Consider the following 20,178-nt stretch of genomic DNA (forward strand, 5'->3'; position numbering starts at 1 on the left):
TGTTTTACTCGTAACATTTTTGTGAGTGAATTCTCGCGATTGACATGTTATTGACATATTTATGAATAGAAAAAAGTTTGCAGAGCATATCAACTGCGAGTATTTACACACAAAAATGTTACGAGTAAAACATAAGTAGTGTTTTTTCAAAGAAAACATGAAAATGTTGTAGTTAGAAAAAATTCTCCCATGTAACAGTGTCCTTTTTCCGATGTATGGATGACTTGTTGGTATGGGTTTTTCAAATATTTTTTTCAAAAATTAAAAAAAATAGTTTGGAGGAAATTAATACTAATTTTTAAAACTTTTTTATTCAAAGAAAATATTTTATTAAAATTTATAAAATCTATATTTTTAATTAATTTTATTTTAAAAAACCCTACGCTTCAATTTATAATGTTTTTTTTGTTAGATTTTTTTTTGTAAAAATAAATCTCGAAATTACAAGAATTTCTGACTCAAAAATTATAGAAAGAATAAAAATGTAGGAAACTGTTTGAAGTTTACTTAAAAATATCAAACAATTTAAAAAAATATACACCGGAAAACATATGTCAAAAAGTAAAATTCTATTTTTTTATTCCATTTGTTTATTCATTTAGGCTCATTAGCATTTAAACTGTAACAGAGGCGCACGATGTAACATGCACGATTAAGTGCATGTTACATGTTTTTATGGTTTCTATAAATTGCAAATTACACAGTAGTTAGTAGCCGTTTAGGCGTAAGACTATTGTTTCTGTTCAGCAGACCGGACAGCGGAGACAGTTGATATTGATCATTGTTGGGTTATTAATAGCAAAACAGAGCGATGTTTCTTGCAGAGCAGAGCAGTTGTATGAATGAATCGATCTTATTTCGCCCGGTGATCGATCTCCATCGCTGATGATTGTTGCGTGGATTTAGTTATTCTATAACAACACAAAGATGATCAATTGAGGGGCCTGAGTTTTGAACTCACGATCGATCGCAACCAATGTGGCTACGAAGGCCCTCAAACAAAAAATCATTTTTATCAAACAATTTTTTTTATTCATAAAAAATATATATGAAAAGTCCATACAATTTTAGTTTAGTGTGAAATCTATCATGTCCGCCACAACAGACCGTTGATATTTAACAAATTTAGAATCTCAAGAAGACCCCTCCTCGACTAAAATGGTGTTAACATCACAATGTGTGATGCTCTATGTAACCCGTTTTGATATATGTAATTCGTCCCATCTATCAATGATATTTCTTAAACATTTAACCATCATGCGTTGAAATTTTGTTGGAAATATCCCGGTTTTCCGGTATGGCTGTCAAATCGGTTTTTGAGTTTTGCATCACTCCCATCGATTACTGATAACGTAGTAGTTTTTAGATTTGATTGAACAGAAATACTAGAGATGGAGCTTATGTCATACACATATAGGAACATAAATGCCAGAAGACAATTTTCGTCCCATCAAGTTTCTATACAAAATTATTTATTACTCGTAAATAGTACACCAATTTTCAGTTTATAAAGCTCGATAAATGAAACCATTTGCTTCATGTTCAAATGCTCTAGATCACAGGAAATTTTGTTCATTGAGTCACGGAGGAACAAGTTTTCTGTATTCAGTTCCAGCGAGTTTCACTTCTGTGGTCTGACATCCCCCCGGCTTAGGGCCTCTTTATAACTGCAATAATTTTAAAATCATGAACTTTGGCTGCTCCTTCTGGTCGACAGAAAAAATTACGAGGGATTCGATTTCGTCGTTCGCGCGTATGCATGTGGGAAATATGGTTCCTTCGTGAGGATTTCGTCCAACAATTCTATGACCGAAAAACAGTGTATGAACCACAACCCCCCTTGCTTGATAGCGGAAGGCACCACTGGGAAATTAATGGATAAAGTTTCTCTTCTGCGAGTGAGAAAACTTCCAACCGACGACTTCTTGTGCGATATCAAATTCGCTAATCACGCATTTTTAATATCATAGCAGTGGTGCAGGGAAGTGAGCGCTTTTCACCCTTTTCGGTGTCTACGGAGAAAGTTTTTACTAAATTAGTGCTGAGAGCACTTCGTTCCACATTATCGAAGCAAAAAAAGGTTCCCCTTCGGATAAAAATTCTTGGGACCTTTGGTTAGACAATAGCAGCTTTCCCAGCTGGGAGATATACGACTGTGTGATATCAGGGGCAAGTGCTTGGAATCCACATACATATTCTGCTACATCTCCAAAGCGCTTGAACGTAAAGTTCTTCGCTGGACTTACTCTAGCGTCAGACACTGCTCAATAGAGCACCGACATTCCGAAAGGGTTCAATTTCCCGAGACATGTAGAACTGCTGAACTGAATGTCAACAGTCATTCAAGCTCCCTACCTCTTGCCCCCATTGGGATCCACCGACGATGGTTCAATATCAAGTTGTTACGATACACTTGAACAAATTCTGCCCACATTTTGTGACGATTGCGGGGGATCACACAACTTCTGCTTATTTTTGCCGGGGAGACGAAAAAGATAGATTTACACATTCTGAGTTCTCTACTACAGCTGGGAATGGAATTTTTCCAGAGTGTTGGCTCTGCGGTTGGCAAGTTGCTTTGTTGGATAATGGTTTAAGGGCAGTGAAGCCACCGACAGACAGACAAAGTTTCTGTTGTGTTCTGGTTAAAAAGTTACGATGCTCAAGATGCTGATCTTGTCAGAACAAAACTGATTCCCGTTGAAAGCACTAGATCAAAGAGTTCGTGATGCTATGCTATGATTCCTCGAGCAGGAAACATTTCGAATCGGAGCATGTAGTGAATTTGCATGAAATTGAACCAGAAAAACCATGAGTTGATGATTGACAGCGGATGGGAAAAATAATGAAAATGTTTCGCTTACATTCTACGCTTGGAATTTCATTGGAAGGATAGAACTTTATTTTCTGGGAAGTGGATGCGAGTATAAAACTATCGAACTCGACTCGAGTGTTGTATTGTTGTATGTTGTAGCTTTATACTGATCCAACGAATTGTGTTGAAAATCGCTGGTGGACAACAATTTTTTTTATTGCTGACCACGTGGACAATGCAATCCCGACTCTGATTGAGCGGTGCTTCGTATGCTTCACTTCGCAGAAATTTGATTATGGAAATTCATTGCATCGAAATAAAATGAATGGAAAACTATTGAATTGTTCACCATAGTAATTCGTTTTTTTTTTGTTTTCTGGAAAAAGGATATCATTCTGCGGAAACATACAGAACCCATACATCAAACATTGCATAAGGATAAAGCATACCGCTTTGACACAAACATTTGAATTCGATTAATTTATTCTCTTTATTTTATCTTTGTCATCGAATTTCAAAATTAGGCATCTTAGTAAACCTCATTTTTTCACAATTAATCTTGGCTGTCTTGTGGGAAAGATGATTTTTTTCTTCAAAAATCGATGCAACCCAAAACTGGCTACAAACTTTTTGTAAATTATCATAATAAATAGCTTTATAGAAAAGAAATGAGAAAAAAATAAACATTGAAACATTGTTTCTGTAAACAACTATTTTACATCGTTAGCATATTTTCATTTTTAACCAACTATTATGATTCAAAAGAGGAACCTCTATAAAGATAAGAGGAAGGAGAAGAAGAAAAAGAAGAAGATAAAGAAGAATAAAAAGGAGAGGAAAAAAAATAATAGAAGTTTGACACGGAAAAAACTGCATTTCTAAGATTGCACACTATCATTTGATTTTATATTTTTCTCTGAAATGGTTCTATTTGTTTTATAAAAGACAATACACGACAATACACATATTATCCACACCTCAGGTAATGGAAACTTTTTCAAATCATTTAAGATTTGATTAATTCCACCACGTATTAAGTTTATTTAAAGTAAACAAATTTTACATAAAAACTTTAGATGCATAATCACAGAACCAAGGAGCCGCACGTAAGCCATTAGACAAAGCAATATTTGTAATGTAGTGGTACAGTTGTACAGGAAATAAATTCATCTGTGAGTGGAAAATTTAAATTATTGAAATAATTATACTGGTGGGGCAAAACGGACAGTTGCCAGTGAGAGTGAGATGGACTGTGAAAAGTCTGTTTATTCTATTCCTATGGAATGCCCTGCGTCTAAAAACGGATATATAACCGCCGAAGGTGGATCGTCTAGAAGCTGACTGGAGCCAAAAGCAAAATAGTTGAGGGTCTGTCCGTTTCTATTGCTGAAAAGCTCAATATAATTTCTAGGTGGATTGATTCGATTTTTTAATGTTTTAACAGACATTCGTGATGAGATCAGACCTTGCTTGAATAAAATTATTCCTTTCACGAGCGATTAAATTCTACGCTTCGTATAACACAAACCTTATACCCAGTGTCTTAGAATATCAATGAATATCCACGGGTAACGAATATAATTTTGTTTCGGTGTAAATGATTTTTTTCAGCTTGAAACACCCTGCCCTCATTATATTGATGACGATAACAAACGAGTTCATTTTGTTCATACCGCTGATGCATGAACAAATTTGCTTGTAATTAATGAATGCGGCATTAAGTGGAGTTCATAACTTCGCTATTTTTTATACTTTGAATATCAAGAGCAACAAATTGATATTCATCACGTTCGGCATAATGTCGGGTTAATCGGGGTCTGATGTCGGGTTAATCGGCTTACATCGATTTTTTGTCGAGGTATTTACATTTAACAACAATTAGACAGCTAGTTAACAATAGTGTACAAGTGTAAACAGCAGCTTGTGTAAGCTAACTGTTGTTTTTGTTTGCTTTTTAACGTGTTTTGTGTAGTTAAAAATTTAATTTAATTGACCAAGTTACTAATTTTAATTGTCTGGACTATCCTGTTTAAAAATATCCCTGATGAAGTTGTTATTTGGAGTGCAAATTGACTGTTAAGATTGTTTTGTATCACTTCAATTGTATCGCGCTGTTGTGGTTCATTCATCACCTTCGTGCCGTTGCCGGAGCGATCAACTTCGTGCTTTTGTTTCATTATCGACCGGCTGGGAACCGCCCGAAATATATTTTAAGGCGTTGCAACTGCTCAACTGCCAGCATGGATAAAACATGTGCCAAATGCTTGTCGGGAATAACTGGCATTGATACCGTGGTGGTTTGCCGTGGATACTGTGGCAAATTATTTCACATGCAGTGCTCTGGAGTGTCACGTGCCCTGACGGGTTACTTCACTTCACATCGGAAGAACCTGTTTTGGATGTGTGATCAATGCGCAGAGCTTTTCGAGAACTCGCATCTCCGTTCGATCACCAACTTGGCCGATGAGAAATCACCTTTGGTTTCCCTGACGGAAGCTATCAGCAACCTGCAGACGGAAATCAAGCAATTATCATCGATGCCTGATCCATCAATCCCGTCCCCTGTTGTTAACCCTTGACCAAGAAGTGAACCAACTCGTCCTTCGAAGAGATTCCGGGGATCCGATTCTCCGATACCTGAAACATATGAGTGTCAGACTGGTTCGAAACTGCTGTGTCAGAATGTTGTTTCGGTACCAATCTGTGTACAACCGGAGACCAAATTCTGGCTCTACTTATCACGCATCCGTCCAGATGTGACAAGTGATCAAATCTCTGCAATGGTTAAAGCAAACCTGAAAATCGAAACGGAACCTGAAATCGTGAAATTAGTTGCCAAAGGAACAGACACCAACAACTTGCGCTTCGTCTCTTTCAAAGTTGGTCTTGATCCGGCTTTGAAGACGAATGCCTTGGATCCGTCATCGTGGCCGGAAGGAGTTCTTTTTCGTGAATTCGAAGACCACTCGGCTCAAAAATTTCGGCGGCCATCTGCTGTGAACCAAACATTCAAGCCAGCAGCAACCATCTCAGCCACAACATAGCCGATGAATGGACACCGGGGCGCACTCAAATAAGCATTTTGGAAGCCTCCTATCCACTTAGCACAGTCGAGCCCATTAGCCATGTATGCAGCCGTAGTCGCCCCGGCCCTGTGTCTGATGTGAGAGAAGAGGTCTTCCGACTTGCTTGTCTAGGCAAGTATGGATGTAATTTTCAACCTATCCTGCCTGACGATGTTCCCCCCTTCAGATTTCCAAACTCTTCCAGTCAACATGAGCAACGCTTCGAACCATCTCGTGTCAACAGACGTGTGACCACCAGCATAAATGATGTCTGGATGTACTTCCAGAATGTACGCGGTCTGAAAACAAAAATCGATGACCTCATCGTAGCGATTTGTGATTGTAATTATGAGGTCATTATCCTGATCGAAACCGGTCTTGACGACAGTGTCAACTCGCTACAACTTTTTGGAACCGACTTTAACGTTTTTCGTTGCGACCGTAGTCCACGTAATAGTCGCAAAACTACATTAGGAGGAGTGCTTATTGCAGTGTCAAGTCATCATAAATCTGTTGAGGTACGCACAATGCATGGCAATAATCTCGAACAAGTTTGTGTGTCTGCCTGTATTCGTGAAAAGCGGTTAATGCTTTGCGCCGTTTATATACCTCCCGATCGAAGTCAGAATGTAGGTGTTATTGATGCGCATCTATCTACGCTGCATGAGCTACGTGACATAATGCCTGATGGTAATCTTCTTCTTGCTTGTGGCGACTATAATCAGCCTAACATCACATGGGATTTGCTTGACGACGAAGCCTTAAGTCAGGAAGCTTCCACGATGTCTGCTGCCAGCGCTGCTCTAGTTGATGGTTTGAATTTCCTGCACTTTCGGCAATACAACTCAGTTCGCAACTATCGGGGTCGGATCCTGGATTTGGTTGTATGTGATGCTAATTGCAATATTGTTGTGAACGATGCGATATGCCCATTGTTACCTATTGATCTGTATCATCCTCCGCTATTATTCTCCTTACCAACTCTAACCGATTGTGAGGACCGTGCTAACTGTGAATCATATGACCCTATTCAACAGCCGCTAGACTACTCCAAAATCGATTTTGCCATGCTCAACGATTATCTGCAGAGTTGTGACTGGAACAGTAGGCTGGCAACAAATGACGTTAATGATATGGCTGCAACATTTTGCCATATTATTTGCAATTGGCTTAATGACAATACTCCGAGACGAAAACCTGCTGCCTCTCCTGTTTGGAGCTCTCCTCCACTGCGACTTTTGAGACGCGACAAAAATTCCTGTCAGCGTAAACTCCGCCAATATCGAACCACTGAAACTAAACGCAACTTTCATCGTGCTTGCAACTCCTATAGAAAGCTCAATTCAGCCCTCTACAAGTCGTATGTCTTGCGTGTTCAGACCAATTTGCGTCGAAATCCCAAAAGTTTCTGGAACTTTGTGAACTCCAAACGTAAATCATCGACTATTCCAAAGTCCGTGTTTCTGGGCAATTTGGAGTCAACATCTGTGCTCGAATCATGCAACCTTTTTTCTCATCACTTCAGTTCCGTTTTTTCGAATGCGACTGCGAATACGGATGAAATTGTAAAAGCAGCTATCAATGTTCCAGAGAATCTCATTAATCTGCGCTTATTTGGGATTAGCTCTACGGATGTCACTAAGGCCGTTAAGAAATTAAAGAAATCGGTCTCTCCGGGTCCCGACGGTGTACCTGCAATAATTTTTTGCCGCTGTGTTGATGCTTTAGCTGAGCCCTTAGCCTGGATCTTTACTGCATCGTTGGATCAAGGAATTTTTCCCGAGATTTGGAAGCATTCCTTTATGTTTCCTGTTCATAAAAAGGGCGACAAACGAGACGTAACAAACTATCGGGGTATAACAAGTCTTTCTGTTGCTTCAAAAATATTTGAGATAATTGTGAAAGAAGCTATCTTCTTTCATGTTAAAAGCTACATTTCTCCGTCGCAACACGGTTTTATGCCAGGGCGCTCTGTGTCATCGAATCTGTTGGAATTTACGTCAACTTGTATTGCACATTCGGAAAACAAAGTTCAAGTGGATACCGTTTACACAGACCTGAAAGCAGCCTTCGATCGCATCGATCATGGTATCCTTCTGCGGAAAATGTCTCGATTGGGAGTCTCTGATAGTCTAGTGAATTGGCTCGAATCATACCTGCTCAATCGAACTCTCCGCGTTAAGCTGGGATCTTGTACCTCTGCGCCATTCATCGCAACATCGGGCGTTCCTCAGGGCAGCAATTTAGGACCATTGCTGTTCATAATATTTTTCAACGACGTGACGCTTATCCTTCTAAGTGGTTGTGTGCTCATATATGCCGATGACCTAAAAATTTACATCGTCGTCAAGAACATCGAAGATTGCCTTCGGCTTCAAGAAATGTTGAATCTCTTTGTTAACTGGTGCCGCTTGAACAAACTTTCTGTCAGTATATCTAAATGTGTAGTAATGACTTTTCATCGAACATGGACACCGATCACATTCGACTACTCGATTGATGATGTTGTACTGGAGAGAGTTGAACAAGTAAGTGACTTGGGGATAACGTTGCACCCAAAGCTTTCGTTTGATTTGCATCGATCAATGGTAGTCACTAAGGCGAATCGACAGCTAGGATTTATATCCAGGATTTCGAGGGATTTTTCCGACCCGTACTGCCTAAAGGCACTATACTGTTCACTTGTGCGACCAATTGTCGAGACTGCGTCTGTGGTTTGGATTCCGTACCAACTGTCATGTAGCATCAGAATTGAACGTATCCAGAGAACTTTCATTCGTCGAGCCCTAAGGCAACTTCCTTGGAGAGATCCTCCAAATTTGCCTCGGTATGCTGAAAGATGTCGTTTGCTGAGTATGGATACATTAGAACGCCGACGGAAAATTCAACAAGCAACTTATGTCGCAAAGATTTTGGCCAATGAAATCAACTCCTTTTACCTACTCTCGCGCTTGAATCTGCGTGCACCAAGCAGATCTCTCCGGTCAACGTACCTGTTGCGGCATGACCCACACCGCACTTCATATGGACAACACGAGCCTGTTACGAGCATGATCCACACATTTTCTTCAGTTGAGGAGCTTTTCGAGTTTGGAGAACCTGCAGCTTGTTTCCAGCGACGTATTACTGGTTCTAGGCTCATATAATATTAAACCCTCTAGTTCATTAAGACTTATGTCAGATGAATGTATCTTTTAATAAATAAATAAATAAGCAGAACGGATACAACGAGTGGTTGTAGCTACCGTCAAGTGATTTGCAATTGATAAACAATTGCTTCTAGACTCGATGGTCAAATGGATTACATATCATAATCCTCCTTGTGCCTGCGTGGGTTGAGCAGCAGTACAATAAAAGTCCGAACTAAATAAAAACCAACCGCACACTGCAGCCTCAGATTGAAAGTAAACAACAGCTGATATTCATTTGGCTAAAATGAAATTCAATTCTGACGTCTTAAATAATCAAGACGAAAATGACAATGGGTGAAAAAATAAACTTCAAAACATATTGAAGAACAAAAGTTCATTTGCTCATATTCATTGGTTGTCTGGATCTGTCATTTTTATTTTCGTTTAGAATATATTGGCTTTCGATGCAAGCTAGCCCGAAAATCTATGCATTTGAGCTTAGCGAAGATGATTTTTTTCAACACTGCTTATACCCTAATATATGTCCGCTTTACCCGCATCGAGAAAAATCTTCTACTTTTCGGTATGTTTTATTTCGAGTAAAAAATATTCAAAACACATACACAAAATTATGTGGCCGATTGGTTCGATAACGGTATATTGAAGTGCAAGAATCCACATTTATTTTCAGAGAAACATTTTCAAAGACACGTAGTTCATTCTTCTTAGCATGTCCGTATTCTTCCCACCTCTCCTAAAGTTTTTACTGGTAGAAACCGTTTCAGAGGCAGTAGCTGTAGGTTCGATTGATTTGAATTAAATGTCCAGTGAATGTCTCACATGAAGAAAATGGTGAAAAGCATAAAATTGAAGATATACAAATAAGTTGCAATGTACATGCAAAAATACACCAATACACTCACAATTAGTAACAATTCTCCAATTTCTATCTTATTACACCGCCCCTAGACGTGGTTTCTTTCAGATCTATGAAGTGGAATTGGGGGCAAATTCTTCGCACGTATAGGGAGAAAAACGTTTCCTTAGCGACAACTCTGGAGAAGCCACATTTTCTAGGATTGCTGAAGCCGATAATCGAAAGCATATGGACAATCAAAATAAGCAACTTGGGGCATTTTTCAAATTACTGTGAAGTCGCTACTAAAGAGCGTCTCACATGTTCCAAGTTCACCAGAAAATAATGTAAGGGTTGTATCTAGGACATGACCGCATATTTTCGACGTAGAACTACGCAATTATATTCCACTTGTTTACCACTTCGAATATTTTTTTAGAATGCATCGAAATTTTTGTAATAGATTATGTTCTTCGTTACAAATAAATTCTCGTTTGATATGATGCCTAGGACTACTAAAATATGTGAACGGAAGAATCATTGTATTTTACATTCCCCTCTGAAATTATTACACATCTCATGTTTACGTAGTTCGCGAACCGCAAAAGTTCATTCACCTCTAGTATCTGAAATGACGATTTTCCCAGGCCTCTCAGTTTAAAGTACGTTTTAGGGAAACATATTCCAGTCTGCACAACGACAATCGAGTACAAAAGTACTCAACACCAAAAAATACTCCCGGCTTGCATGTATTTGCAAAGCGGATTCCCCCAGACACATTAATCTTGAAGTTAGAATGTTAGGGAAGCACAGCTCAGTGGGAAAAAATACCCCCGACAGAAGACATATATACACATTCCCATCGCACTTCTAGGTGGATTGAAACTTTTTTTACATGTCACTTACATGTTGTCAAATTATCGTGAAATTGATTTCTAAACATAATTCATTTGACCCATTGTCACCCCCTCTAAGGAGATTGGGTCAACTTTCATTTGATCGCAGCTCAGCGAAAAATTCATACTATCCAACAATTCTCTGAACGCTCGAAGGTTCATCATTAGAGAATATATCAACGTAATCAGAATTGCGTTTTACTCTAATTTACGATAGCTATTCAACAAAAAGTTCGAAAACTACATTTTTTGACCCATTCTCACCCCCATCGACGGTATTTAAAATTTAAAAAGTGGTAAGTATTCAAAACTATTTAAAAAGTAGTAAGTATTTAAAACTTAAAGTATGAATTATAGTTTAAAGTCTTGATAATAATAAATGAAAAGAGAGAAATATCCTGTGTTAATATGCTCGGGCGATTTTGTATGATATTCACCGATGAAATCACAAAAAAACTTTTCAATTGTTCCACATGAGCTTGAGCTTGAGCTTGAGCTTGGATAGACCGTACAATTCGTAGTTGCTCTCCGTGATTGATCTGAACCAGCAAAATTGCACGAATAACACACTGAATGACGCTTGGGATTAGCAAATCATTCTTATTGTGCAAGTTTCGATGATTCGAACTTTAAATGGTCAATCACGACGTCGGTCACGTCCTTTCAGTCACCAGGGGAAGGGAAGGAATGTTAGCATGATAATCGCCGCCCGAAGGCCAGAAGTATCAAGGAATGGACAGTTGTGAATGGGAGGAGGTATGAATCAGGATTCACTGATATAAGTGATGTGATTATGTAATCTAAACTAAAACTAAAATCCGAAAATCTCATGTGTCACTGCCGCGTAGATTATCTTTAGGGATCCTGAAAAAGAAAACCTGTAAAATTTATTGGTCCATCTATATATGCTATTATTTATCGCACATATTTTTATCGAAATCCAATCGCGACTGCGGATAATTTACCTTAGGAAACCTGAGAAGGTAACCGAGACAATTGGTTAAACTAAAGTCAGAAATACGTGCTTCAAGTAATCAAACAACATGATGTGAAAATCCCCATTCAAATCTAACACCTGAACACTGGCTTCGTGTCTTCTAATCTGATATAGATTACACTAACGAGTTTGGCACCCAAATTATGACCCCTAATTGAAAGTCACGACCAGACGTCGACACTGTACCACTGTCATCCCGAATCAGAAATTGATGTCCACATATTGAGCCCCATGAGGACTATCAGTTCACAAGGCACTGTCGGAAGCCCGCTCGGTCGTGACTAATCGTGTTAATATATAAAATGGAACCGGCACACTGCGACTTCAAATCCATCCTTTGTTTTTATTTTCACTGAATTGAATCTAAATCGAACACGATGAAAATGTTCCAATATGTATAGGCGAGAACGCGGATGCGATATCAATACCGGGAAAAATGACCAGCTTTATGTTCACAGGATCTTCATTCGGAAAAAATTAGCAAACAGGCCGACAACTGTAAGAAGATCTTGGTTCAGCATAAGGAGTTCCGTCAAGCCATTCACAAGCCATTACATATGTTGAGAATGATTTGGAAGCAAGTAACTTGAGTTCTTCATAATTAAAAGCCATGGGACGTATAGCGTCTCATTTTCGTTAGCGGATAAATGATAAAAAAAGGAATTGACTCCTTCATCGCATCGTGCTGGGTGATAAAAATGAATACATTACAGTTAATCAAAGAGAAGAAGGCATGTGGATTGCCCGGTATTGGTTATGCGAGACCAGTTCGGTGTAATTTATTATGGAGCATTCCCGACGAATGAACGATATCATCACTGGGGAATGGCATGCAACTCAATTGATGTGGTTAAGCCGAACACTGCGCGAAAAAAATGGCAGAGGTTCGAAAAAGTGATTCGACAGCAATACAATGCTCGGCTTCATGTTGCCAAACTCGTAAAACGTAATGCATGAAAATTAGAGATGAAACGGATATCCGTTAGCTATCCGGACGGATACTGGATATTAAAAAAAAATTCTTATGGCCAAAAGATAAATTATAACACAATAGCATATAAACACCATTCACACGTGATCAAAAATCAGTAGTCACAGACATGTCAAAATATCATTGAAATTGAATTATCATCAACTCATATCATCAAAGTTTCATTTAGCTCCATCGCAATGAGCTGTTATTCTCAGAAGATTCGTCTCAAGATATTTTTGTAAGATGATTTTTGTCTGTCTGTTTACGTTTCGAGAACACCTAAATGGTCTGACCTGAACCTCAGGACTAGAAAGGTTGCAATCAGATCATTTTGGTTTTCTTTTAAGTAGTTAAAGTTCAAAGATGTTCTTATGCGAAGTATGTTCGGCGTTCTTTGTGCAGTATCGTCCTAATTCAAATACTTTTTTGATGCAGTAACATGTGGAATTGCCTCGAATATGTAAAAGCCCAACGCACTTCTCCACCAAGCCTAACAGTTGTTGAGTTTTCAAATTAGTGAATTTGTCGCCGTAATAATAATTTCGATTTGTAGTGAAGTACTTGTACCCTCTCTCAGACTGCCATCTCTGAAGGCAGATCTAAGTTCAGTCTTAATGAAAATAATTTATTGCTGATTGCATGTAACTCTTACTCTTACTCCGCCAGTATTCGAATCATCTCAATACACTCACAAAAATCTATTTAGAATAATATGAAACCATTATCAGAATTAAACTGTTCTAAATTCCTTGTAGAAACACTTGTGGTACACTATTAAACTTTCGTTCGAGTTTCCCCGTCACTCAGATGTGGGTGATACTTTCCTCATTCAAATTGAATAGGATTTTTGAAATGAATTTATAGAATAGGTACCTAAGTGTAACTAGATGATATGTAGAAAAATAATAAAATCATAAACAGATTATTCTAATGTTTATACTATACTTTCAATTAATTTACAGTACGGATGTTTTGTACTGCAGTTTTTTGCAAAACCCATATACAGGGAAACTTCGATATAACGTACCCTCGTTAGAACGTACCCTCGATATAACGTCACTCGATATAACGTACACATTTCCAAAATGTAAAGGAAAATTTTTTTCAACCTTTTTTTTCTGATAGAACAATAAATTATCTGTATTGTGATGTTAAAACAAATTTTGTACCTTCAATCAATCCCGAAATACAGCTGGTTTTATGATTCCGGATTCTAAATGAATAAAGCTTTACTCAACAGTACGAAGGGAAACATCATGAGAAAGGCTGGGTTCGTCTTCAGATTGAAGCTATTCATTAACTGTACTAAAACAGCAACACAATAAAGTATTATAGACTACGTTTGTGAGTACTTTATTATGCTTCGATATAACGTACAATTCGATACAACGTACAATTTTGAAAGTGAAATGTACGTTATATCGAAGTTTACCTGTAATATGACTTTGGCATGTGTTACTGTTGTCAAATCGCCTTCAAATTATAACAAATATTGTTAGATACTGTAAAAGTTGTCTACAAACTAAGTTTGATCTTCATTTAATAATTTATTCGCAAGTTGGGCCCCGCAAGAAACTCAAAAACGTCGCTTTGGGCGACGAACGTGTTAAATAGGATTGTTTTTCAATTAGCAATAATCGCACCTCGGTATATACTCATTAGTTACAATATCGCCACTGCGCAAAGCTAAAGTGGACACATATTAATTTAATATTCCGGTCAAAACACTATCCGTTTCATCACTAGTAAAAATACAAAAACCAAAGTAGCTTGAAAATCTGGAATTCGGAATCTCAAATCCGGAGTAATTCGAAGTCAGAAACGCTAGAAGTTATTCATATCTTCGCTAAGTCATTATAACGACACGAACGAAAAAACATCAACTAATTAATTTCGGTCATTTGGACATATGGTCCATGCATTTGTTTGGCCAAAGTAAACAACAATATTCAACATATTGAATAATATATATTGAATGAGCTCCAAATGTTTACTCATTAATTTTCCCAAATAAATGTGTCCCAAAAGGTTGTTAATCACATTTCTGAGATTCGTCACAATGTAAACACTAGGTTGAGAATATTCATGCAGCTACCATTCATTCCATTATGCTCTTCAAATATATCCCCAAGATTGCGCTCGAGTAAGGCGGATGTGAAGCTAACCGTCAAATACACTGCGTTTCACAAATATAGAGCCACTCATTGTTCCTGAGTTTCCAGAGATATGTAAGAAGTCGGTTGAATTGAAGTATATAGTGTAGAATACAATAACTATCTTTATTTATAAGACTGGCCAATTCAACTTTATTGTTTGGGGAGAATTTTCTCAAAAAGGCCTGGTTTAGATAGAACACAAATGAACAGTCAGAAGTGGAACAAAGTACTTCAAAATCATTTACTGCTGTTTTTGCATTAAAAACAATTTGATTTTGGTTTGGCATCAATTCATAAAATCCAGAAGGTTTAATGAATAGGGGCTTCAGATTCTGGACTGGTCAGCTTGTTTATCAAATCATAACTCTGTCAGGAACTTATGAGAAGAGATCGGACGAATAGTAGATGCAGCTCACAAGCAGTATGAGTGATTTGAAGAGCCTAATCGAGCAGTATCCTCTGCGTAGAACGAGATATACACTACAACATGTCGCAGCTAGGCCGAAACCACCCTGAATGGGTTATTTGAACTGATTGAGAACTAAAGATCACCTACGGATTAGAAACTTATCGTAATTCATGTTAAATTGACGTTAAATTTGTAAAGGAGTGAGAGTTTTTCCATCTGGTTCTATAGTTAAGAAACACTGGAGTTTTAGTTTTTTGAATGTTTCGCGCCTGAATACAATAATAAAGTTGAAATGGCCAGTCTTATAAATGAAAATAGTTATTGTATTCTACACTATATACTTCAATTAAATCGACTTCTTACATATCTCTGGAAACTCAGAAAAATTTAGTGGTTCTTTAGTTATGAAACGCAGTGTATATTCCACAATCACTTCGAACGGATAAAAAAATCGATAAATGTCGGTTTCATTATTTGCCAAACACTCGCTTTAATAGACCATTCCCGTTAAGGTCTGACACCCCGGTCACGAGGCCTCCTTCCTCACGGCCTGCCCATTGAGTTGAGTGCACTCGAGATCTCAAACACTGTCTGTCATTGAATGGCATTGTTCCGCCGGTTTAACGCCCACGGCAATCGAAGCGAGCGCGAACGAGAGCGAAAGAGCTCTCGACTGTGCAATATTTCTAAATATTGCACGTTTTGCCGCAGCTTCGCCACTTTTCCGCAGTGTTGTGTTGTTCATGGCGTTTTGCCATGTACACATTTTCCTGCTCTTCCCGTGTTAAGTGGGACCATTGTCCGCGTTGCTTTCACCGAGCAACAATGTCCAAGAAAACACCGATGTGGAGGGTCAGGATAAGCACAGCACGAAGCTGGAAAACTCGCCTCAATACCGATCCGATCTCGAGTGATTCTACGGAAAACCAACTAATGTCAAGCGCAGAAACCTCCGGTTCATTCTGTCACCCAGAACGAACAATTAGTCCACTTATGGTGAGTCATGCTGTGAAGATTAAAACTGTGAACAGAGATGGTTGACAAATTTGCGCATATCATTTCAAATTAAATTTTCAATCCAGGAAATTCACCTGATTCTATTCCGTTTAAACAGTACGACATTCCCTTTTATTTCTTTGTGACTGTGCTAACATTTTGACTACTTCCACCCGGGAAGTCATTTGATAAGTGGTCATATCAAATAAACGACAGAGTCAGCAAATCGCAAACTCCCCCACTACAGGCGTTTGCCATAGGGTGACAGGTGGAAGGAGGTGGACTCGGAAGAGCTCTCATGGATACTAGAGAATCCGCACTTGTGGAAGCACACACACTCTCTCTCTCTCCGCTTGAAGTCATTTCCTGGCAGGAGTCCAAATTCAAACACAGACAGGTATTTATGTGGCGGGATCGTACGTACTCTCCTGCCTTCAGCTCGAATGCGATTGTGGTTTTTCTATCGGTCTACGACGATTGAGCTGTGGACAGGGCTATCTTGGGTTACGGGCCAACGACGGAATGGGTCATACGAGACGAACTCAACAGGTGTGTGGTCATACTATGTTCCCGTTTGGAATGTGCTGCTACTGCTGGCACTGGTATAGTGCCGAAAGGAAACTGTTCTCTCGTTCGAGATGCATTATTCATTTAATCATTAATTTATAGGGTATGCAATCAGACAGTGCAGAAAGTGGATTATAGAACACGGAACTAGGCCAGAGCTTTAATCCAATAGGAGTTAAAATAATGCCATAGTTTATTTCGTGTTGGAAAGATCTGTTTCCAATCAAGGGAAACATTATTGAAGCATCGTTTGAGTCATTTGTAATATAGTTTGTAATACACATAATGGTATGATATATTAAACTCAAAAGAATTATGCGTCTTTTTTTATCTTCATTCATACTTGTTACTTTAACCTATACACTACATTTATAAAGTTACCCCATAAAATATGTTCACAACCTCGAAAAAACACCCTATGCAAAATATCAGCCCAATTGGACTTAAGGAAGAGTGGCGCAGAGCGGTCAAAGTTTGAGTTTATTGAAAAGAAATCGGAGTTTTCGAAAAAAATGTTCGATGCCAAATATCTTAAAATTGCATTAAACGTCGAGATCTAGTGTCCTCTAGAAAAAAAAGTTGTCAAAAATCGGCACTCTGGGACTGGGACTATTTTTTTCGGAATACGAGACGAAACGTATGATTTTGGGTGCCAATAAAAATAGCTATCTCGCATTTTTCATCTTGCCGCGAAATGTTGATTTGCACGATAATATGCGCAAATCAATATCAGCTATGCGAAATATCAGCTCATTCGGTCTTCATTTACTAGTGTCGCAGATGTTAAAATTTGAGTTTTTTTTTGAAAAACGGAAGATCACCGAAAATGGGGGTTTTCAATTTTTTTTTCTTTTTTGTCAAAAATCGACTTTTCAAATGTAAAAACGACCAAGCGACAAAAAAAGTTTTTTTGATAAAAAAGTTTTTTCGGGATAACAGTAAATCTTGACAAGTAATGCAATTTTAAGACATTTGGCATCAATTTTTTTTCGGAAACCTCGATTTTGGTTATTTTTCGGTTTTCAAAAAACTCAAACTTTGACCGCTTTGCGCCACTCTTCCTTAAGACCGATTGAGCTGAAATTTTGCATAGGGTGTTTTATCGAGGAGGTGAACATTTTGTATAGGGTAACTTTTTGAAATTTTAGGGTCGATTTTTCCCATATATTCATTGGCACCCTAATAAACACTCTCTACATGGAATGTGGTGGCACTTCTGGCACAATTTTTCTTAGCACAAGAAACACCTTGGTAAGAGGTACTTTCAGAATTTTTTTCGTATTTTTGTCTCAAAGCTATTGAGAATGGCGTGACAAAAACGAAAAGGTGCATTTTTTACAATAGATCCTATGGTGAACCAATTTAAGAACTCAAATATATGGTACTACTGCTAAAATGTTTCATCAAGTACCCTATACAATACTCTCCATACAGCTGGTGATTTGGTTTCTGGGGGACTTTTTACTCCCTTACCCAGCCAGACTCTTTGGAAATATAAAAAAATATATTTTTTGTACCGCGCAACACTGAAAAATATCTGAAAAAAATCACACATATCTAGAAAAACCGTAGAATCTCTAAATCCAAAAAAAAATAATTTAAAATTTCAATACTTTTTTAGCACTTGAATTTTTCATGAAACTTTTTTTTTAATATTTTTTCTTGATACACCGTAGTAAGATGCACATTCTGTATTTTTTACAAATTGTTATCTCGAAGCATTTGAGGATGGCGTGAAATGAACGAAAAAGAACGTTTTTCACTATAGATCCTATGTTAAACCACATAGGGGTTCAAATAAACCGCCAACATTTCTTATTTAATATCCTATACAATATTTGCCATACAGCTAGTGATTTGGATGAATGTCATTTTAATCATTTTAATAACTGTAAATGTTACTTTCGGGAAAATGTTGCATTCGGGTAAATGTTACATTCGGGTATAGGTTGTATGCGGGTAAATGTTGCATTCGGGTATTTATTATATTCGGATGTTTGGAATTCGGGTGAATGTATTTCAGGTACCGTCGATGGGGGTGAAATTGGGTCAAAAAATAGAGAAAGTTACTATGAGTCATATCTTGAGAAATATTGGTGGCATTTCTAACACGTTGAACCCCTAGGGACCGAAATAAAGCTTTTCGTTAGTAAAACGTTAATAACTGGGACTGGTAGTTACAAAATAAGGAAATAAAAAAGAAAATGGTTTGTTTTCGGATGTTTTACTATACATGACTACTTTCTAGTTGAGTTTCTAACTTTTTTTTTATACAATAAATATCTTTGGGAACGAAGGCCGACAATTATATTGTGTAAATATTATTGATGCGGACTGAATGGAAAGCGTAGCAACAACAATCCGGGGCTCAATGTGTTAAAGAATTCCGGATATGTATAAAGTTAGTTCCGTTCGACGTGGAGGCGATCTGGCGTAGTGGTAACATCCATGCCTCTCACGCTAAAGGTCACGAGTTCAATTCTCACTCCCGACATTCTTCCGAAAATGGAAGTAAAAAGTGACGAACTAGCCAAATGAGTTGAAAATCACTATAATACAGATAAAAGAAAAAAAAAAAAAAAAAAGTTCCGTTCGTATTTAGAGGCACATTGTATTCGGCGTAAACCCACGGTATGGAGAAGGATAACCGGCCGAATCATATTTTGCACACTCTGTAATAATAACTTGAAATACGCAATACCCTGATGATATAACTAAAGGGTTACTCCACATAATCAATTGTGATATCAATGTAATAGTTATGTCAACAGGGCGTTAAGGCAGTATTCTAGTCTAGAAATTTGAAAAAAAAATTGTTTTTCCTTCAAATTCCTGTAGTTTAGGCATTCAAGAATATACCATAGAAAGTACTTATCGAAAAAAAAAAGTAGAGGAACTGGTACAAATTCGGTACCTCGTGGGGAATTAGGTACCCATCCGGATCTCCGGCGCACTCTGGTGGTGAATAAAAAAAAGTGTTCTAGTCATGTAGTAACAAACGTCAGATGCCAAAAACCCAAAATATCTGTGTTTTTCTTAAAAAAAATCAAGTTTTGTTGTTTTTGAAATCTCGAAAATTTTTCATGTACAACTTTTGAAAAATTATTAAAAATCGAATAGTGAGCCGATTTTAAATATTAAAGCTGATTTGGATCAAGAAATTGATGTTCTTCAACGAATTCGATATCGAATATCGAGATTTTAATCACAAATTTCATAGATTTCATTCCAAAGTGAAAATTCGGTATGCGGGTAATTTGGCACCTAAATGTAAACATAATGTTGATGATTCCATGGGCCCATTCCGCCTGCACCGA

General features: G+C 37.8%; 2 protein-coding genes and 1 pseudogene across 2 annotated transcripts in view; 2 read left to right on the forward strand and 1 right to left on the reverse strand.

The window, feature by feature from the left end:
- LOC129776431 (latrophilin-like protein LAT-2) overlaps positions 1-20,178 on the forward strand; it is a 200,159-nt gene that overhangs the window by 91,188 nt on the left and 88,793 nt on the right. The window lies entirely within an intron of this gene.
- Positions 5,941-16,212, forward strand: LOC129774352 (uncharacterized). Its single transcript, XM_055778072.1, has 3 exons — positions 5,941-5,978; positions 6,086-7,311; positions 16,088-16,212. The coding sequence occupies exons 1-3, from the start codon at positions 5,941-5,943 to the stop codon at positions 16,210-16,212; spliced, it is 1,389 nt and encodes a 462-aa protein (XP_055634047.1).
- On the reverse strand, positions 14,258-14,421 carry LOC129780821 (U4 spliceosomal RNA; annotated as a pseudogene).

The sequence above is a fragment of the Toxorhynchites rutilus genome, chromosome 3, assembly GCF_029784135.1.
Source record: "Toxorhynchites rutilus septentrionalis strain SRP chromosome 3, ASM2978413v1, whole genome shotgun sequence".
NCBI lineage: Eukaryota > Metazoa > Arthropoda > Insecta > Diptera > Culicidae > Toxorhynchites > Toxorhynchites rutilus.